At 35.5% G+C, this 23640-nt stretch overlaps 1 protein-coding gene across 1 annotated transcript in view; it reads right to left on the minus strand.

Moving 5' to 3' along the window:
- Positions 1-23640, minus strand: part of LOC150095959 (sentrin-specific protease 6-like) — a 452901-nt gene that overhangs the window by 338076 nt on the left and 91185 nt on the right. Inside the window, exon 5 of the mRNA XM_090408975.1 lies at positions 5299-5472. Coding sequence (XP_090265101.1) covers positions 5299-5472 — 174 coding nt within the window. The remainder of the gene's footprint in view (positions 1-5298; positions 5473-23640) is intronic.

Genomic DNA, 23640 nt, shown 5'->3' on the forward strand with positions numbered 1-23640 from the left:
AGTGCCTTAGACGATAGAAATATAAGATCTGATAATGTTGGAGTCTTGACAAGTAACAGACTGATTTGGAGGAAAATTGTAGATAGGAAGTTAGTAATGATGTAATTTTTTCATGTAGTACTGTCATATCCTGTACACCCCTTGAGGGTACATGGCAGGAATTTGATGATGATGATGATGATCAGAAGAACTTCAGCCCAAAGGCCAAGAACACCTAATATAGCCCGCCAGGGGACACCATCAGGACTTTAGGAAAACGGTAGCTTCCTCACTTCATTTCTCATTTGCTGTTATGTAGTACTTGCGTGCATGTGTCTTTAAGTTCCCATGAAGATGGCAATGTGATGTTGCCGAAATATCGGAAAGTATATATTAAAGTTGATTTAATTTATATTTCTAGTGTACACTGTCAATTCCTTAAGTATTTAGTTATCATGTTTAACCAGCGTATAAGAATTTCTACAAGAATTACATATCACAAATGGTTTCAGTTTATATCCAGCTGCATTACCCCCTGTAAAAATATTTCGTTTATATTAAATCTTTGTTGTCTGTGCCATTGTAAAATTTTATTACAATTTTTTTATTCTTTGTTCAAAACTTTTCTTAACTTTACTTTACTTTTTTTTTAAAAAAAAACAAAACAATGTATTCATGCAAATTGAATGTACAAAAAGGTTAATACTAAACATACAAATATTTCTCAGGCTCTATATTTCTATAGCAAGGTATATTGGGAATTATAATTAATCCTCTTAAGTAAACAATTCTCTGTTAACACAACTTGTCTATGGTACTACTTTAGCTCACTTAGTCATACACAGGGCAAATTTACACATGCTAAACAAAAGGCTGGCTTAGCTAATAAACAATTCTAAGCATATTAACACTTCCCCTTAAATCAATGCTATTCTATCTCACCCAACTGAACAAATTAATTCAAAGATTAGCTAAATGTCTTCAGTCCTCAAGTACTTTTAACATAAAAACTTTATAGAAATCTCCATCACAAATTCTGCCTCTAATGAAAAACAATATATTAAACCTTACTATTATTATAATTACGGCTATTATAGCCTGTTTTTGTTTAGGAGTTGTCACTTATTTTAAACACATTGGCTATTATTAATCAAAAAAGAGTATATATATATATATATATTTTAGGATATTATGGGTGAGTATAGAAGGCAATTATAGCAGAATAAAAGAGGAGGAAAAATTTTGTACATACCTGGTTTTGATACTAGGATGTCTTCCAATTTCATGATCCTGCTGAAGGTTGTTTATAACGAGGGGGAGGAGGAGGAAGGGAGCATGGGGGGTTGACGTGGGAAAAATAAATTTGGAAACCCGGGTTTTGTATTAATAATATATATATAAATATAAATATATATATTATTGTGTTTAAGGGAGCTTTTTTTTTTGGGGGGGGGTTACTTATGGGGAAACTGGGGCAGGGGAGAGCGTTAACAGGGTGCGGACCGTTTCGGTTGACTGACCATCATTGGAACATTTTCGGAATGAGTGTAGGGCTATGTCAAGACTGCAAGTTGAATCTGCCAAATAAGGGCATTTGTTGCCGCTAAATGGCCGGAGGCGTGGCTTAATTTGTAAGTTCTGGATCGTCCAACATTCGGAAATTAGGTAGGGGCGGTGGACGTTGATTGAATTTTCATCGCATTTTATGGCAATAGTTTCAGATATTCTACGCACTGTTTCATTGTCTTGTTTGTCTATGATTATGGCCTTGTCGATTTGGGGGATATGTTTCAGTTCAAGGACGTGAGCTGCAAATTCTGTCTTCCCTGTACTCTGTGTTTTATTTTTCTTTTTGATGTTGTGACGATGTTTTTTTGTGTTCAGATATTCTGGAATGGGCATATTGCAATCCCTGAAGTGCTCTTGTAGTCTAGTCCATAAAGACCTAATTGTAGAGCCAGTGTAGGTGATGTTACAGTCTTTTTGACAAGGAAATTTGTAGACTACGTTGTGGTGTTTGAATATTTCTTTGTGTGCGAGAGATTTAGTGGGTTTTAGGAGAGTTGCTAATTTTTGGTTCGTGGTGAATACTAGCTTATAGTCTGTGTGTTTGAAAATGTATTTATAGGCTTTGTATGTGTTTTGGATGTATGCCAATTTGATGACCATATGTGTAGAGAAGTCTGATTTGGTTGTATTATTGTTATGAAGGGATTTTGCCGTACTGTTTGCGTAACTTATTAGATTTGGAAACCGGGTTTTGTATTAATAATATATATATATAAATTTATATATATATTATTGTGTTTAAGGGTGCTTTTTTTTTGGGGGGGGGTTACCTATGGGGGGAAACTGGGGCAGGGGAGAGCGTCAACGGGGTGCGGACCGAAACAGTCCGCACCCCGTTAACGAAAAATTTTGTTGGCTTGAATTCCGGAACTGCCTTTCTTCAAAAAACTTCAAATGAGTTATCTCGCAGTTCGGGTGTCTGTTGGCTTGAACATGGGTCTCACCTTGAATCGGCATAACTTTCCTGAACCTGGAGCCAGAACAGAACAAAGACGAACTTATTCTGCCAGGAACATTGATACGGCCATCTTTCTCTGTGGCCACCTGCCAGAAGACAATTGACCTACGAAGAACCCGCTGACGACTACGAACCACCTCCGACGACGAATACCAAAACTCTATCTGTCCAACCCCTTTTTGTGATGACCTTGTATCTCCCTTTTATCTTGCTCATTTGACCTGCTACGATTTTATTCCTTTGGTTGTTTCCTGGGTCTACACCCACCTTTCCTTTGTTACAATTTAATTTACACTTAACTTTCTTTGTTTTTTTACTTATTTGGCAGTTAAATTATTTAACAATTCACTTAAATTTACTTCCATATTACAAACATAAAAAAAATTGCTGATTAATCTCAAGCATTTTGTATGGATTTTCGTTTTCCAATAAAATCGGTATAGAAGGAATTTTTTTTTTTATCAAAAATCCTTCTATGCAAGATTTTACACCCCTAAAAGAATTGTAATATGGTCTTTAAGAGCTCTGAAACCAGATATAAATTTTAGCTTTTGGTGGATGAATATCCATTCAGAAATTTTTTTTTCCAAAATAAGAAGGTCTTATCCATATTACATATTTGCTGTGGCAAATAATTTTTCCCCATAATAATTTTGTCCAATTTCTCCACAAACTCCTTGGCAGGCTTCTCATCAGCACTTGTAGATTCATCATACATTTTCACATTATGCAAAGGAAAAATCTGCTTGAATCTCATGAATCGACTGGAAGAAACGTTGAATTTTTAGTCGTAATTGGGCCCTGCTTTCTTCTTTAAAATGTTGAAGAGACTTAGTGCCTTAGAGGTTATGGTCATAGTGCTAAGGGATATGTGCTTTTGGTTCAGGTCCTCTAGTCATGATGCAAGTAGTTTTTCCATATCAATGATAGGACCTTGTCGTTGCTTCGTCATTATCGGCGATTTAATGAAGCAGGTCCTTTCACAGACTCTAGGATTTTATCTTTATTTTTCAAAATGGCTGTCACATAAATTCCATTTCTATTTTGCCATGTGCCCTTTCCTCCTTCTAATCTATATCCCCATAGTGGGATATAGAGTGGAAGGAGGAAAGGATCTTAAAATACTAACCAAGAGAGCCTATAACTTTTGTGCTAATGATGCTTTGCTTGCAGAAATCAATCGTATACACCACACTTGTTTATCTAATAGTTACAGTTTACACAATATCAAAAAAAAAAAACCTTTTCCCAATCCATGACCTTCTCCTTAGAGCAGCGGTTCCCAACCCTATGCCCGCAGGCACCATGGCACCCGTCGACCAATTTGTGTGTGCCTGCCGCTGTTCAACCGTGTGCCGTATAGTTGAAATAATCATGCAACAATTCATGGCATGCTATATGACGCATGCGTTGATGACACATGATGAGTATTAAATGCATACAATGTAAAGTAGACGTGCATTTGAAGTTGTTCATTCCAGTTTAAGAACTGTAATATCATATTCTCCTAATTATGAAGCACTGGCCAATGAAATGCAATGCCAAAGATCACACTAACTTACATATATATATTTAAATTTTTATGTAATGTAAACTTTTAAGTAATAAAACATTTGATTATAATGTAAACTTTGTATGTATTTATTTAACAAATGAATTGAAAAAATTTGCTTGAAAAAATAAATGGTGCCCATCGCCCTATCGGTATTTTAGAATGTGCTCTAGGAAACAAAAAGGTTGGGAGCCCCTGCCTCAGAGTAATGCTTTTAGTCATGTTATCACCATCCCTATGTCTAAGGCACATCAGTAAAAATAGCCAGAATCTTAAAAAAAATAAAATCTTTAAGTGGGACTTGGAAGTACAACTTCCAAGTCCCACTTAAACTAGCTACTCTTTATCTGCTCCACTAAACACAAACTCCCTCCTCTCTCAGTTCCTGGTGCATATAGAGTTCCTTGTTCCTGAAAGCTGGCCTACTATGGACAAACAGGAAGATCAGCTGCCATCTGCATGAAAGAACATAAGAAATACATCTGCAGTGATGAGTATGGTCAATGAGGGATATGGCTCACAGAATCAACTGGAAAAAGACCATCATGCTCCATCACAGTAAATTTAGAAGAGCGACTGTTTTTAGAATCTGCTGCTGCTGTTAAAAATTGGCCAAATTTGATCAGCATGGTTGCATAAAACTTCCCAAAATATGGGAAACACTAATACTTTGAGATCCAAGTTTACATCCTAAACTGCCAACAGGTGCCCATAGAGGGCACCCCACCTAGTTATGACTAGTCTCTTGTCCATGTTTCATTTAGTTTCGTGTTGCTTTTGTGTGCATTACAAGTCTTACAATTGTACTCCCAATGATGTCTCTATCTGATACAAAATATTAGAAGAACTAAATACTTTTAATCCTTTCCAAGTTCTGTTTCACACCATTAAACTTCTACAGGGTTAGTTGATCTCATATGCAAGTGGAAGGGTTCCCACTCACAGAAACATGCAAATCAGTTAAAGAGTAAAATTAACAGACATAATACACACCGAAGCAACTAATACCTCAAAAGCCTTAGTCGCTTTGTTTTTAATCTTAAACAACGACAACAGTATCTCAACAAAAACCATTCACAAAATATTGGGATTCAAGCCTATGACTTACTGGTTGGAGAACAGTGATGCTATCCACTCAGCTTAACAGGCTGGCAAAGATTATTGCCAATCTGTATTTACTTCTATTTAAAAGACATGCATACTAGTCTTAATAACATTTTGATATCATAATAAAACTTACCTAGGTTGTAATGAAGAAGTAAGTGCTTTACTATATTTCCATATTCTTCCATTAGCTAATCCTGGAACTGTAACAGCATTCTTCGTTTGGTTAGTTAATCTTTGAATGCTCAATTCTGTTGGTTTAGTAACTATTTTTACAATACAGTTGGATGGTGGTGTACTGGTTAGGTTCCTGAAATTTTAAACACAATGACTTAATACATTTTAGTCAAAAAACTTCCATTTCTATGAATGTTTTATTCTGATTTTAATTAGAGAAAATACAGAAAAATTAAAAATGATAACTGTCCTAACACAATGAGATCTTTAATACATAACTGTTTGTTATACTGTAAGTTACTTAATATGTAAATATAACTGATAAAAGTCAATACCTACCACATTTTATGATAAATGAAGATAATCATTCACCTTCATTACGTAATAAGAAACATAATATGGTTTAATGAACTGAATCTTCATATAATTTGTAATTAGACAGCTGATAAGCTTCAAGAATTAATTTTTACTCAAGCTACTTCTGCCCACTTCTTCCAAGTGGTGTCTGTGTGTGATTTCTTTCAAGTCATACCAATCACAGTATGGCCCCAGAATTCCCCTCCCCATTCAGTCTGTGTGTGTGGGGGGGGGAACATTAAGGAGTTGCACAGGCTAGTGGCTATGAGCTTTGCAACCATATACCTGGAAAGGAGTGTCCTAGGTTTAATTCCCATCAACGATATGAGGAACTTAAGGATCTTTCTCAGTCATAGCCAAGTTGGCCAGTCTTGGGCATGAGCAGCAGGGTTCCCCCCCCCCCCAGTTTATCTGGGGGTTTTCATCCCGCAAGCAGGCAAACCGGCCCCATGAACACACACAAATACAGTCATGAATACCATCACTCATTAGGAGGGGACTCAACCCATCCTACGATGGATGAGGATAGGAGGTATGCAAGGGACACAACTAGGTGATGCAATAAAGGAAAAACTCAGTGACTGCATGGGAGAAAACTACTACAGTGATAACTACAACACTATCACTGCAGATATAAAAAACTCAAAAAAAAAATTTAAAAAAAAGAGCCAGACGAATAATTACTGACAAAATCCAAATAACAGACCATCCAAAATCCGTATAAAAAATCTTAAAACACACACATTTACTTGATTTAGAGCTTCAAAACAAATATAAACAGCATACAGCTCATTTAGAAATTGAAAATCAGATTTATATTCTAGCCAGTCTTCAGGACAGGCAAGACACTACTATCAACATTCACCTCAATTATATGAACTACCCAATGCATGATTCCTTCCAGCAAAAGAATTTACTTCCATAATTCTGATCACCCAACTCAAAATTTCGTTTTTCAATGCGAGCGATTTCAGAATTATATAATTCTGCAAATTCTACTAACACTAATTTTATACAAATACAAAATTTATCAGCATAATAGCATAAAATACTATAATCTCACTCATGAAAAGTTATAAACCTGTTGTACAAATGTTAGCCAGCCTGGTTGGCAGAATAGATAACATATCTGCTCTCCAACCAACAGGTTGCAGTTTTGAATCCCACTGAAGGCATGGAATGTCTTTAGGTGGGATATGAATTCCATCACCCAGTGTGAGAACACAGCCTCACCAAATTGGAGGCCTGAAGTTGCTTGAAAGGTTCCATGTTTGGTCTCTAGAGCAAGACTGTAAAAATTAATTTAAAAAATACAAAAACACATCAAATTGATAAAAAAAGGGGGCAGGGAAAAATCCTTTGCCCATCCACAGTACAAATGTACTATAGGTTTGCAATCAACCTTTCATAGGTAGGAACCATATTATTAAAAAAAGAAAAGTATACACACATTTTGCATGATGTAATCCACATGACTACATGATTTCTCTCTATTCATGTAGCTTCCTCAGTGAGAGGATGCAGCACCGTGTCCTTCCAGTTCTCTCTCTGTTGGTGACTTTCCTTTTTGTTTCTGCACAGCCAAATGATCCTATACATGATCTTATATCTTTAAACCATGTCCTTCATTTTTTACCTCTTGATTCTTTTTCCATAATTTTTCCTTCTAAAAACTGTTAGTATCCTCTGTCTTACTAATCTCATCTTTCTCTGGATCATTTCCTGTAATAAAGATTTCTGCGTTCTCATTTCTCTGTAGAGCATCTGCATTTGTCACGTAATCTGTACACGAGATTTTCAGAGCTCTCCTATAGCACCACATTTCAAAGGCCATTCTGTTGTCTTACTCTCTTCTTGGATACCCAGTTCTCGCTTCCATATGTGAAAACTGGCCACACTAATGTTCTTATTCTTTTCTTTGTCACTCGATACCCACAGAAATTCTGGGCAGATCTTTATTTTTCCAGAAGGCATCTTTAGCTATGGCTGTTCTTATTTTTATTTCTTTATCTTGCTTTCCATCTGCAGTAAAGTAGGTGTCTAAATATTTGTATTCTGTTGTATGTTCAATTTTCATATTGTTTATGAAAATTCCTTGCTCGGATCTGTTTTCTTTTGAGATTTTCATAAATTTGGTCTTTTTTTGTATTTATATCTAATCCAAACTCTTTACCTTCTGCAATTAGTAGCTGCAGTAATTCGATTAATTTGTTTCTGTTTTCTGCTATTAGAATGGTATCACCAGCATATCTAAGATTGTTGCATTTTATACCATTGATACTAATTCCTATATTTTGTTTTTCAATCTTTTTCATCATTGTCTCACTATAGATATTAAATAAATTTGGTGAAAGGTTACAACTTTGTCTAACTCCTCTTTTTATTTTAACTTGAGAAGTCTCAGAGTTAAACAGCTGCATTTTCTGTTTGGTGTAAATCATTTTTATAATATTAAGTACATGATCCTTTATGTCCAATTTATCTAATATATTGAACATTTTATTATGTTTTACCCAGTCAAAGGCCTTCTGAAAGTCTATGAAGACTATGTATATGTTCCTATTTCTTTCAAGTAATCTTTCTATTAGTATTTTTAGTTCCAGGATAGCATTAATGGTTCCCATTACTCTTCTGAAGCGTTTTTGTTGTTCATTCAATTCACTGATTAAGGCTTTATCAAATTCTTTGTTAACAATAGTTAAAATGATTTCAGATGCGTGGGATATTAGTCTCGAAGTTCTGTAATCCTCGCAATTTTGTGCATTATTTTTCTTTGGAAATGGTATGCAGATGTTGTAAAAACTTCAGGTAATTCTATTGTTTTAAAGATATCCTGAATTGATTTCACTAAATAGTTGTTATAGCCAATCAAAGTTTTCAGCAGCTAAGCTAGGATGTCATCGCACCCAGGGGATTTATTATTAGGAAGATTCTTAATTATATGATGTATTTCCTTTCTTGTTGGTAGAGTGGTATCTATTGCTATATTTAACTTAAGGTGTCATGATCATTTTAAAATCATCATCATAGAGATTTGTTAAATATTCCACCTATCTTCATTTATCTTTTCATTATCAATGACTATGGTTCCATCTTTGTCCTTGATGTTATTAGACTGTGTATGTGTTGCTTTTCCATTAAGTTCTTTCACTTTCAGGAATGCTTCTCTGGTTTTGTTCTTATTTACCTGCATAACTGTTTGATTCTTTTTATCAAACAGTTATTCAAATCTTCATTTGCCCTCTTTTCCATGTTCTTTCATCAATAAGGTCAATTACTTCTTGTGTTATCCATGGTTTTTTCTTTCTTTCTTTGTGTTTATTAATGTGGTTTTTAGCAGATGTTATGATAGCTGCTTGTAGTTTATTCCATTGAGAGGGTTCATTTTTGTTTTGCAACTGTGCAAACAGCAGTTCTGAAACATTTTCATTAAATTTTGATTTTACTATTTTGAACCATCTGCAGATCCAATTTTAGGGGTTGTTTTCTTCCTAATTTTTTATTGTTATCAGGCAAATATTCATCTTCATTAAGACCAGTCTATGATCAGATCCATAGTCAGCACTTGGCATCACCTCTGAGTTCTGTATTCCACTGAAGTAACATTTACTGATCACACGATATAGTCAAATTGATTTTTGTATCTTCCATCTGGACTTTCCCATGTGTATCTTGCTGTTAGTTTTTGCTCAAAATATGTTAGTTATGATGAGACTGTGCTTGTTATAGAAATCACAGTTTTTGTTCTCTCTCATTCCAAATTCCAAGTCCAAATGGACCCATGTGTGTAAATGTTCTCTCTGATCCAACTTTTGCGTTCCAGTCACTAATAGCACAAATAACTTGATTTTCTTTGCCTCCAGCTTCCTTTAGACACAATTTTATTTCATCATCCATGTTATCTATTTCAACTTCCTCATTCTGTTCTCTAGGAGCACGTATTTGAATGATCAGCATATCTCTAGATTTAGAATTCACTAGAATTGCCATTACTCTGATTTTTTGATGACATGGATAGAGTTTTTATTAATTTTCTTCTCTACAATGAATGCTACACCTCTCCTTGATATTTCACCACCCGAGGTATACACTTTATATATCTTGCCATTTGAAAGTTTCAACTCAAAGTGTAATAAACCTTTCTAAAAGGTTTCACTTAGACCTAGTATACTAATATTCAATCTCTCCATCTCTCTCTCATCACATTAGCCAATTTCCCAGATTTATTCAATCCTCTTACATTCCAAGTAACAATCTTCAAGCAATTTCTGCATTCAGTATCCTTATATATTTAAGTATCCTTATAAAGCCGTGTACATAAGGGATAGGAATGCATAATCCCTTATGTACACGGCATTAGTGAACGTATAGCAAAAGTTTTAAAACCACTGAATAACTAATAATTAAGGAATTGATAGCGTACACTAGAAATATAAATTAAATAAACTTTATATACTTTCAGTTTATATACTCTCAGTTTATAGAAAACCCACCCATACAGGTAGATATACATTCACCAACAATCCCATCACCCACCCCCTCACAACAATATGGAGTTATTAAGACACTATTCAACAGGGCAAAAATAATCTGTTCTAATGATCAAGCCCTAACTACTGAACTAAATCACATCCGTGACACTTTCTCAGCCAATGGCTACTCCCCCCAAAAGAATCCAAAAAATACTTAACTCAGTTATCCACAACCCACCACCCCCCCCCCTCTTCACAAAAAAGATTATTCTAGATCCATCACCATTCCCTACATCCGAGACACCTCGGAAAAAATCAAAATATTAAAGAAACATGACTTGATCACCTGTTACAGACCACATAGAAAATTGGCATCCCTTATCCACTCCACTAAAGACCAACCACTTCCCCTAGACCTACCTGGTGTATACCAGGTCCCTTGCAGCTGTAAACTGTCCTACTTTGGCCAAACAGGCAGGACAGCAAATATCAGAATTTCAGAACACAAGGATTACATCCGATTTCACAAGTACGGCCACTCTGGGCTTGCAGGCCACACTCCGGATACTCTCCACAGAATAAGATGGAAGAAAGCCACAGTAATACACCGCAGCAAGTTCAAATATGAAAGACTATTCATGGAATCAGCCTCAGCCCTTAGGAACATGCCAAACCTCAACAAATTTGGATGCATGAGACTGCCCCAAATTTGGGAAACATTTATCAGAAGAACTTCAGCCCAAAGGCCAAGAACTACCAATATAGCCCGCCAGGAGACACCATCAGGACTTTAGGAAAACGTTAACTTCCTAGCTTCTGTTCTCATTTGCTGTTATGTAGTACTTGTGTGCACGTGTCTTTGTAATAAGTTCCCAAGAAGATGGCAACGTGACGTTTGCCGAAATATCGGAAAGTATATATTAAAGTTTATTTGATTTATATTTCTAGTGTACGCTGTCAATTCCTTAATTATTAGTTATCATGTATAACCAGCATATAAGCCTCTCAACAAGAAAAACCACTGAATATTTTTGTTGCCTTTCGACTGGTCAGAAAAATCTCCACCTTTCTCACTTCTCCTAAGGACAAGCTTCCACATCTTAATTATCCAGGTGTCTACCAGATTCCTTGCTCATATGGATTATCTTATTTTGGACAAACAGGAAGATCTGCCTCTATTCGACTAGAAGAACACCAGTCTTATATTCAGTACCTTAAACCTGAACAGTCTGGACTTGCAGAACATGCCATCTTAACCAAACATAGAGTTCACTGGAAAAAGACAAGAGTCCTTCACAAAAGTCGATTACTCATAGAATGGCTTTATAAAGAAATATGTGAAACTACTCCACTCTCCTAACTTAAACAGATCAGATGGTTTACGTCTATCCCCTTGACTTTAAGATAGTACTTTACAAATCAGCTAATCTTTCCTAACTTTTTATTGTAGATATAGGTTTTTTTTTTTAATTTTAATTCTTTTTTATTGATCTTTTTAGTTATCTTACACTAGCTACTTAAGTGGTGCTTTTTGGAATTGTCAGTTATTGTTTAATTTGAGCTTAACATGTACTGAAGATGCCTGTGACACACAGGCAAAAACTATACTATTAAAAAATCTTTTTACATGAGATTTTCCATCATTAATTTTGTATTTATTTCTCTGGAAAAGATGAATCCTTCTATCTCTTATCCTGCAGTTTACAGGATCCCTTGTTCTTTATTATAGCCTTTCTTATTATGGACAATATATATATATATATATATATATATATATATATATATATATATATATTTTTTTTTTTTTTACTGGCCATTTCAAGCTCCTAATGAGTACTACACTGGTGTGAGACCAGTTTACTACTTATTATGCCGGCCTGGTTGACCGAGTGGTTAGCCTATCTGCTGTCCAGCTAAAAGGCTGCAGGTTCAAATTCTGCTGTGGGCATGGATGTTTGTCATTGTCTGTGAAAATACTAGTGGTAGAGGGGGCGGTAGATGACACTGGTGTAGATGATGATTCCTTGGACTTCCTGGAGGTGTCGCATAATAATAATAAAAATAACAATAATATTGAAAAGAAACACATGTAAGAAAGTTTTAAAGCAAATAAAAGCAAGCAGCTCTCAGATATAAGCTACAGACTAAAATACACAAAGATTATTCAAGAAAAAATGAAAGTTTAAGAACAGCGATCAAATTGGAGATTCGGTGGCAAGCCGAATCTGAAGAAAACATTGATTGATTTGGCCAGAGAGACATATGGTGAGGTTGTCTGCAAGGATAGAAGAATCAGAATCAAAAATCAAAGATAGAAAATCGGAGGGTAGAAAAACCCTCTTTAACTTGTGTCCATGGTGGACACAAGTTAAAGAGTCAGTGAAGAAAAACAAGAAAGTATTTCAAAAGTTCCTGGCAAATAAGTCAGCTTGTGCTCTTAGAGAATACAGAGACAAATGTAAGCAAGCTAAACAAAAGTCATTGGAAGACTGGAACGGGTAAGAACACAGAAAATAAATATCAAGAAGATGGTAAAATATTCTGCAGGAAAGAGTGCAGTAAAAGGAATTAGAGATGATAAAGGTAACATGAAAACTGGAGAAAAAGATATCCCTTGATGTATGGTAGAAAAAGCCATCAAAAGCCTGAAATGTGGAAGGGCAACAGGAGTAAATGCCATTCGACCAGAAATACTCAAGTATGGCCGTAGAAAATTCTTGCAGTGGCTGCACTACATAGTTCAGGAGGCCTGGACAGAGGGATGAATTGCAAATGATTGGAGTAGAGCTCTAATAGTACCCATATACAAACAGGGAAATAAAACTGAATGTGAAATTACAGAAGTCCCTACTGGGTGTTCCTGGTAAGATTTATGAAAGTATACTTGAGAAACGGTTCAGAAGAATTGTAGAAGGGAAGCCTGGTGAAAAACAAGCTGGATTCAGGCCAAATACAGGCTGTCAGGATCAATTTTGACTTTGCAGTATTTCCCTACTGAGTAGTCCAGGTAAGATTTATGCAAGTATACTTGAGAAACTAAGCCTCCGTAACTCAGTCAGTATAGACAAAGCCCTTTGGTCAGAAAGACCTGAGTTCAATCCTGTCAGTGACATGAGGAACCTTTATCTGGTCTCTTTCGACTAAAGATGAGTTAACCAGTCTCATACAGAGGTAGAGATTTTTTTCCTCCTAGTAACTCGGGTTTTTCATCCCACAAAACAGGCAACCTAGTCTCGTGAATACACACGGCTACAGTCATAAAATATACTACAGCAAGGAAGGGAATGGGGAAACCACCTTGCTTATACTCGTTTCCCTAGTATGGTAGCATATAGCTACCACAACCAACCGTATGGATGAGCGAAATACAACAGAATAGAATAAAATAACTTGAGAAATAGTTGAGAAAGATTGTAGAAAGGAAGCCTGGTGAAAAAAAGCTGGATTTAGACCAAATAGAGTCTCTCAAGATCAAATTTTGACTGCAACAAATAGTTGAGAAATCCAGGGAATATAACAAAGATCTGTATTTAAGTTTTGTAGACCTACAAAAGGCATATGATAAGGTGCCAAGAGAAAAGCTACAATTATATAGTGTCAATGGGGCATTATATCAAGCAATACTTAGTCTATATTTGAGCTGTAAGTCAGCAGTCAGAATTGACGTAGAGGAAGATGTTTAATGTTAAATCTTGTCAATCGAGGATGTACATTATCCCCTTCATTCATTTTCTATATGGATCAGATAATGAAGGAAAGCAGTATTAAATTTGATATCAAAATTGGAGATGTTAATCTCAGCTCTTAACTTTATGCAGATGATGTTATATTTTTAAATAAATCTAGTACTAGTCTGTAAGATTCCCTCACTAAATCGAATAATTGTTGTAAGAAATTTGGTATGAAAATCAATAATAACAAGAAAAACAAAATGAAAATAAGTAGAAACATTAAAAATATCAACTCCATTGTGAATGGAGAACCTATAAAACAAGTAAAACATTTCAACTACTTAGGTAGGAACAATGTTTAGTGAAGACTTAATTAAATATGGAAATAGACAACAGAATCAACAAAGCTGATATGGTAGAAAGTCAAATGAATAAATTTATATGGAATAAGAGAGAAATTACTCAAAACACTAATTTTGCTGTATTTGTGAACTTTGTTAGAAGTAAAACACTTGACCTAAGACTAGAGACTGCAGATATGAGATTAGGGGTGTGAACAGATGGCATCAATGGCAAAATCGTATTAAAAACAAGAATATTAGGAAAGAACTTGACATTTCAGCATCTAGGAATGTGTTAGCAGAGCTATTCTCAGGTGGAATGGTCACTTAAACGGAATGGGAGAGGAAAAATTAGCAAAACAAGTGTTCTCTGCAAGGATGGCAAGAAAAAGACCCAGAGTGTTTGTCACTAATATAGAGACGTTTTTATTCCAGTCTTCTATAGAAATAGGCAGAGTGAGCAAAAATCTATTTAATCCTATGAATTATAAGAAAAGGAATGCATCTGGTGATCTTCAATAAAATATTTAAGATCACCTCATTTATAACCTGCAAAACGTAATCACTGCAAGTTTTTAAAATAAAATGTCTGCATAAATATGGAAATTATTTATGTATATGTTATTATGTAAAGAAAAGTGTATACTGATTCATAATCATTACTGAATGAAAGAAAATCCTTAGAAAACAAAGTAAAATATAATATAAATTAAAAACAGAAATAAATACAGATATTAATCAACAACAATCAGCACAAGATGATTTGCTTGTTTAGCCATGCCTAGAAGAACCATCTAACTGACATTATTAGTTCACTGGATAAGGCCTCCTGCTATGGTCACATTTACTGAGCTACAATATGTATTCAGGTGATGTTTATTATTAGTCAGTTATTTATATTTTCCAAATAAATCACTTTTATTCTTTTAATAAGCAAGCATTTTCTTTTTTTTAAATTATGCCCATTATAAATGTGAACATGTCTAGAAATTATAGGATCACATGTAATTCACTTTATCCCAGGCACACGCACACACACATAATGCAAAAAACAAATTATTAGTACTTTATTTACTTCTAATGAACATATTTCTATTCACAAGTGCATTTCTGTTCATCTATTGCTCATATTTGCCAGTCATTGTTACATAGCTCACATATTGACGATAGTTAGCAGTGCAATTAATTTCTCTGCTAACTATCACGTGGATGCTGTGCCAGCATCCACGTGTCTCTATTGTACTGTAAAATTCATTACAGTAGGAATTTTTTTCTTAACTTAGCATCGATTTTTACAGAGCGATGGATTCACGATGTGATGGCGCTAAAGGAAGGAAGCCAGCAAGAATGTTGAGGCCCAGGACGGAAAAGAAGTCGGTGAAACCAGATAAGAGATGAAAGAGCCAGTTCAGTTATATGTGTCAATAGAAGAACTGTTGTTCTTCTATTGACAACCTTGAAGTATACATATATTTGGCAGGACACAAAGTTAAATTGTGATAATTTGTCCCAGACTAGAGGCCAAAGAATAGTTGACATAATTTAGCCTTCAGAAACTTGTTGAGTGAAATATGTGTCTATTGTTTCAACATATTAGTTCTAGGATGACAACACAGATTCTTATATTATAGTATTGCTGCATGTTCATTATGTATGTGCAATGCATGATATTATAATTCTTAGCAGCAGAATGAATGAAATTATAGATTGGTATATGATAGTATTGCTGTGTATTTTAATGTCTGTATATTGCATGAAACTATAATTCTTAGCTTTTAATTTTCTGAAGAGCCAATTCATTTAAGAAACTAAATTAATGTATCCCAGTTTAATAAATATGTCATCATCATCATCAAATTCCTGACATGTACCCTCAAGGGATGTACAGGATATGATAGTACTACATGAAAAATTTACATCATTACTAACTTCCTATCTACAATTTTCCTCCAAATCAGTCTGTTACTTGTCAAGACTCCAACATTATCAGATGTTACATTTCTATCGCCTACGGCACATTGTACAGTTATCAATCCACCTGTATCTTGGTCTTCCTCTGGGTCGTTTTCCTGCCAACCTGGCAGAGAACACTTGTTTTGCTAATCTTTCCTCGTCCATTCTGTTTAAGTAACCATACCACCTAAGATTAGCTCTGCTTATGCATTCCTGGATGCCAACAATGTCAAGTTCTTTCCTAATATCCTCTTTTTTAATATGATGTTGCCATTGATGCCATCTGTTCACGCCTATAATCTTTCTCAGGACTCTCATATCTACTGTATCTAGTCCTTGGTCAAGTGTTTTACTTCTGATCCAGCTTTCAGATCCATAAGTTAAAACTGGTTTGAACACTGTCATGTATACAGCTAATTTAGTGTTCCGACTAATTTCTCTCTTATTCAATATGAATTTATTGAATTGACTTCCTACCATACCAGCTTTGTTAATTCTGTTGTCTATTTCCATATTTAATTTACCATCTTCAGTAAAAATCGTGCCTAAGTAGCTGAAATGTTTTACTTGTTCCACATTCACAACACAGTTACCATTTTCAACAATTCTACCTAATTTTGTTGTCGTTGTAATGCTGACCTTCATACCATATCTATTACAACAGTAATTCAATTTAGTCAGGGAATCTTGCAAACATGTAGTGGATTCATTTAGAAGTATAGCATCGTTCCCATAAAGCAAAGCGCTCACATTAACATCTCTAATTCTGATATCATGTTTAATAGCACTTTCATTCATAAGGTGATCCATATAGATAATGAATAACAGAGAGGATAATGTACATCCTTGTCTCACACCAGATTTAACATTAAACCATCTTCCTGTACTTCCTTCAGTTCTAACTGTCGACTTACAACTCAAATACAGACTAAGTATTGCTTGATATAATGCCCCATTGACACCACATAACTGTAGCGTATTGAATAGCTTCTCTCTCTCTCTTGGCACCTTGTCATATGCCTTTTCCAAATTGACTAAACTTAAATACAGATCTTTGTTATATTCCCATGCTTTCTCAACTTTTTGTCGTAAAGTGAAGATCTGATCCTAAAGCCTCTATTTGGCCTGAATGCAGCTTGTTCTTCACCAAGCTTTTCTTCCACAATTCTTCTCAACCTTTTCTCAAGTATACTTGCATAGATCTTGCCAGGAACACTCAGTAGGGAAATACCTCTGTAATTCTCACATTCAGTTTTATTTCCCTTTTTATATATGGGTATTATTAGAGCTCTACTCCAATCATCGGGATTTCTTCCCTCTGTCCAGGGTTTCAGAGCTATGCAGTGCAGCCACTGTAAGACTTTTATACCACCATATTTCAGCATTTCTGGTCGAATATCATCTACTCCTGCTGCCTTTCCACATTTCAAGCCTTTGATGGCTCTTTCTACTTCAAGTATGGATATGTATTCCTGACTTTATGCCTGTTGAGTGTTTTTTTACCACTGTGCTATCACTGCTTGTTTCATTTAGATTTTTCGAAGTAATTACTCCATACTTTAAGGATATCTTTTTCTCCCATTTTCATGTCACTAACTCCTTTTACAGCACTCTTTCCTCCATTTCTAAGCTTCTTCAACAACCTCCAGAATATCTTACCACCTTCTTGATATTTATTTTCTATGTTCTTGTCAAAGTCCTCCCATGACTTTTGTTTAGCTAGTTTTACACAGTGTTTAGCTTTCTTACATTTGTCTCTGTATTCTCTAAGAGCACAAGCTGACTTATTTGACAGGAACTTTTGATATGCTTTCTTCTTTTCCTTCACTGCCTCTTTCTTCCTGTGTCCGCCATGGAGTTCTGATTTTTCTATCATTGCAGACAACCTCACCACATGCCTCTCTCGCTGAATCAATCAGGGTTTTCTTCAAGGTTTGGTTCCTGTTCTCAAACTCTTTCATTTTTTCTTCAATAATCTTTGTGTATTTTAGTCTACAGTTCACATCTGAGAGCTGCTCAACTTTTATTCGCTTTAAAACTTTCTTACATGTTATTCTTTTCAATATGAAATTCAATTTTATCCTGCTCAAGACTAAATAGTGATCGCTTCCAATTTCAAATCCTCTGTACATTCAATAAGAAAAGTCAATGAGACTTTTCTTATTCCTTGCATCTTCTCTCCATGTGAATTTGTGCACATTTTTATGTTGGAACATGGTGTTAGTAAGAACCAGTTCATGTCCTGGGCAGTAATCCAACAGGTATTTGCCATTATTGGCTTTGCTCTTTTCTCCAAATTTTCCCAAAATATTTTTGTATGTCTGACAATCATTTCCTACTCTGCTATTTAGATCCCCAACAAGGACCAACTTTTCCTTTTTCTTTGTGTCAGTTGCTTTTTCTAAAGCATCGAAAAATTCCTCCACTTCTACCTTAGTAGAATCTTCTGTGGGACTATAGGCACAAACAAGTCTCATTGTCGAATTCCCCATTCTGATATTTGCCCACATCACTCTACTTGAGACTGCCTGCCACTCAAGAAGATTAGCCTCGTATTTTGTGTTGAATAATATGGATACTCCTTTTCCTTGATTGCCATTTCCTGAATATAACATTTTGTATTTATTGTTCAGAAAGATCTCACCAGTTTTTGTCTTTTTTGTTTCAGTCATCCCTATTATGTCGATCTGGTACTTATCTAATTCCTCAGCTCGCTCCATTTCTCTGCCATTCAGGCTTCTTATGTTGATAGTACTGATCTGGTGACGTTGAATTGGGGAGTGCTTTCAGATTAAATATGTTTGTTATGCTAAAGAATGTGTATTCACTGATCCTTATTCCAATGCAGTGTTTCTAAAAAAATGCGAACCTGTGTGCAAAGTTAAATAAGAGTAGTCACGACTTTAGAGATACTGCAGGTGATCTTAATTATATTTAATGCCAAAAGGGGGGGGATCATGGTGGCACAGTCGAAACATTAAATAAATTTTCTGATCAAGGTTCCCAAGGAATTAGATATTAGATAACCTGTAGTAACTTAAGAAAAAGTGAAAAGCATAAGAGATAGAGTCAAGTAGATAGAAATAAAAGAGTAAGAATAGAGTAATAAAGCGAGTCAAGTAAATAACATATATAGAGAAAGGAAAGTAAAGCAAGAAAAGAAGAAAAAATAAGTAATGGCGTAATATACAAAAAAAAGAGACATAATTTTACAGTACTTGTGTAACGTTTCCTATGAATTCAGTATTTTTTTAGAAATGCGTTGATTCATAATCAAAACTTGTTTATTTATATTTGTATGTTCATCCAAACCCAGATGAAGCCACTAGTTTAAGTGGCGAAACTAATAGGTAACTAGTAGTATCAAATCTTTACAGCCAATAAATCCAGTGTTAGTTATTTTTATTACATCAGTTTTGTGATCAAAAATAACATACTTATCAGGAAAGATCACTTTTAAATGCCAGATCAGTCTGAAAAAATGTGGTTTGATTTCATAGCAGTGTTTAAATTTAGTTATAAAACACAAATGGAGACCACGTGTACAAAACTGTTTATGTTTGCTAACATGCCATACATGTGTGGAGGGTGGGAAGGTTTGTGATGTTTGCCTTTACTAGAGACTTTTTTGGATCATCTTAGCTGTTGGATACATATCATTAATGCATTTTTTGGAAAGCAACTTACACTGAAGGGAACAATTTTTTTAATCACCATCATCAATTTCCAGATATGTATCCCAAAGGGGTTTTGGGACTGAAGAGACCTCGACCTTTATCGAGGTCTCTTCAGTGGGAGAGACCTCGATAAAGGTCGAAACTAGTCTGGGAAGTGGCCCTTTCCCTAATGCATAACATTAGACATATCCACAAGGAGATGTGTTTTGCATTATGGGAGATACTGAGATAGGAGTGACAGTATCTAGCTCCGCCTTTGCAAGGAGTCGCCCTGGTGTTGCACCGCCTTACCCCAGTCCTGAAGATACTTTCAGGCGCAAACTTTGTTTGCTCACACTTGGATAAAGGATTAACCTAAATTTATTATATTCTTACCAAGTGAAAAATAAACGTTCAACGGTTGTTTGAAATGTTTGGTAAAAAAAAAGTTAAACACATTTTTTGGAAAAATCACCTTTATTTCTCAACATAAGTCTCCATTGAGGTCCACACATTTGGTCCAGCAAGTTTCCAATTTTTTCATCGCATCTAAAAAAGTAGGATTTGTTAAATTGTGCAAAACGGTCATTGACAGCCTTGATGACATTCTTATTCAAAGCAAATTTTTTCCCACCAAGACAGATTTTTAAGTTTGGGAACAAGAAGTCACATGGGACCAAGTCCTGAGAATACAGAGGATGTGGAACCAATTAGAACTTCAATTCATGCAATTTTGTCCTTGTGATGGCCGATGTGTAGGATGGTGCATTGTCTTGATGAAGGAGCACTTTTTTGTGAGCAAATCTTGGTGGTTTTTTCCTTCAGTTCTTCTTTTAAACAGTCCAACAATGATGCATAATAGACTCCTGTTATTGTCTTACCCTTTTCCAAATAATCAATCATGATAATTCTTTGGGAATCCCAAAAAACAGTGGCCATCACCCTCCCAGCTGACAAAACGGTCTTCGCTTTTTTTCAGTGCTCGTTCACCACCCATGGTCCACTGTTTTAACTGCTGCTGGGACTCAGGTGTGTAATGGTGATCCAAGTTTCATCTACAGTTATGAATCGATGCAAAAATTCCTGCGAATTGTGATTAAACATTGCCAAACACTGCATTGAAATGTCTTTTCACATGTGTTTTTGATTGACAGTCAAAGCTGTGTGCGCACCCATTGCGCACACAGCTTTTTCATGTGCAATTTTTCGTGCAGGATATTATACACCCATTCATTTTTGATGGCTAGAATTTCAGCAATCTCATGCACTTTGACTCGGTGGTCTTCCATAATGATACCATGGATTTTGTCAATCATTTCCTTCGTTGTGACCTCAGTCAGGCATCTAGAGCGCACTTCATCTTTGATGGACTTACGACCACATTTAAACTCATTAATCCAAAAATAAATAGTCCTTAACACGTTCACTGCCAACTATGAGTATACTCATAGGTTGATTACTGCCAGCTTCGTGATTATTCGTACTGACCTTGAAGAAGTGAAAGCACTTGGCATGTGGTAACAAACTACACCCGAGGAGCGTGGCAGCGAACATGTTAATGCTGGTACAGAGTCCCCATGAACTGCATCGAACTCAGCCTTGATCTTCTGCGCGGCCATTCACTTCTTCAAATAAAAATGTTTTATCACTGTACGAAACTTGTTTTTCTCCATTTTTATGAAAAATGTGAACACAGTCATTTTAAACGTTTGCCAAACAAGAGCTACACGTTGCACATGGCTAAAATTTTGCCAGGGGTCATGAAAAAGATGATACGTGCCAAAACTGGTATGAATGAATGAATTGTGTCACCATCTATTGGAAATTTACCAAACTTTTCAAACAACCCTCATAATATTTATAGTGGGACAGTGATGAAAAAGACTGAAAAACAAAATATAGAAATTAGAATCAAAGTATAAAATACAACAATCTTAGATATGCTGATGATAACCATTCTAACTGTAGAAAACAGACACAAATTAATCAAATTACTGCATCTGCTAACTGAATAAGGTAAAGATTTTGGCCTACGTTTAAATGCAAGTCCACGAGGTTAGCCTGGTGGCTATGTGCTTCGCAACCATATGCCTGGGAAAGGAGTATCGTGGGTTCGATTCCGTGGCCGATGTGAAGAGCTTAAGGAGCTTTCTCAGTCATAGCCAATTTAACCAGTCTTGGGCGTGGACAGCAGGGTTTTTCTCCCAGTTTATCTGGGGTTTCTCCTCCCGCAGGCAGGCAAACCACCTAGTGAACACATGCATCTACAGCCATAGAATATACTGGGAGGCACAGAGCTAGTCGCCTTATCCTCGGGACAGGTACGACTGGTAGGACATGGTGCTGCATCCTCACACTGAAGAAGCTACATGATGATTTTGTATATAAATCATCATTAATATCATATTTTGAATAAATCATAGTTTATTCACAATATGATATAATGTGAAAAGGGAAAACAGATTTACATTAAAATTTTAAGACTGCAAATTATGATCTTCCAAGTCTCTTGATCTTGAGTTAACTGGTAGATATCAGATGGAGTTTTACAGTTTAGCCTATTGATGGTTTCGTATATGTATTGCCAAAAATGTCTGCATGGTCTTCCTCTACTGTGATTGCCATCTTCTGGTTTGTACAGGACGAGAGATTCCAAAAGAAGGGCGAGACTTCAGGATGTCTGAATTTATGTCCAAGCCATCTGAGTTGTAGTTTTTTGATTATACTGACAAGTGGTTCTTGCTTAGCCAGATTTAGCAAAGTTAGTGACACAGTCCATTCAAGTGTATCCAAGGATCAGTCTGAGACATGTAGTTCCAAAGGAGTTAATTAGATCTGTAGTTTTTTTTTGGTGCTTATTGTCCAGCTTTGAGAACCGTACAAGATGGATTTACTGGCTGCATGGAATAGTCTTAATTTTGTCTTTAATGATATTAATGATGATTTCCAGATGGGGCAGAGTTTGTTATGGAAGACTAGAGCCAGCTGTTTATGTTTTCTAATATCATTTTCTGTATTGCTGATGCACGGTACAAGATATTAAGAGTCCTTTACTCTTTCTAAGGGTTTATTTTTGATATGAAGTATAAAGTTTTCATAACCTACTGAGAATACTTTGGCCTTTTGAATGTTGATCTGCAGACCAATAAGTTTAGCCTGTACCTCTAGTAGACAGATGTTTCTGTGCATTTGTTGATTCTGTATCAATAAGTACAACATCGTCAGCAAAGCTAAGATCAGTTATTTGCATGGTGTGGGTGGATGTTCTAATGTTAAAACCAAGATCTTCTGTGTTGATGGTCCAGAAGATGTAGTCCATGCATACCAAGAACAAATATGGGGCTAGTAAATCAGCTTGCAGGACTCCTGTTGTCACCAGAAAGGATTCAGATTTTTCTGCTTTAAAGATTACTGTAGCACTGTAATCTTTATAAGGTGCTACATTTTTGAAAATTATGGAGACAACTACCGTGTTTGAGTAAAAGTTTAGTTTAATATAACTAAACTCTACATTCTAATTTCTAAATTAAACTCAAGTTTTACTCAAACACAGTACTTGTCTCCATAATTTTCAAAAATGTACTTGGTTCACTTGTGCAAGCCTAAAAGAAACGATTTATAAGGTGCTGAAAATGCTTGAATGATTTTTGAGGATAGACCACAGAAGCTGAGTATTTTAAACATTGCTTCTCTAATGGAGTAAAAGGCTTTTTTGAAGTCTATAAAGGTTAAAATGAGTGGCAAGTTTTTATCACGTGAACCTTCTAGGATTCTTCTGATGCAATGTATCTGTTCTATTGCACATCATTTTTTTTTTTAGAAATCCAGCTTGTTTTTTCTTAAAAGTGGTG

The sequence above is a fragment of the Typopeltis vanoorti genome, chromosome 19 (assembly GCF_054136105.1).
Source record: "Typopeltis vanoorti isolate ZY-2024b chromosome 19, IOZ_Tvanoo_1.0, whole genome shotgun sequence".
NCBI lineage: Eukaryota > Metazoa > Arthropoda > Arachnida > Uropygi > Thelyphonidae > Typopeltis > Typopeltis vanoorti.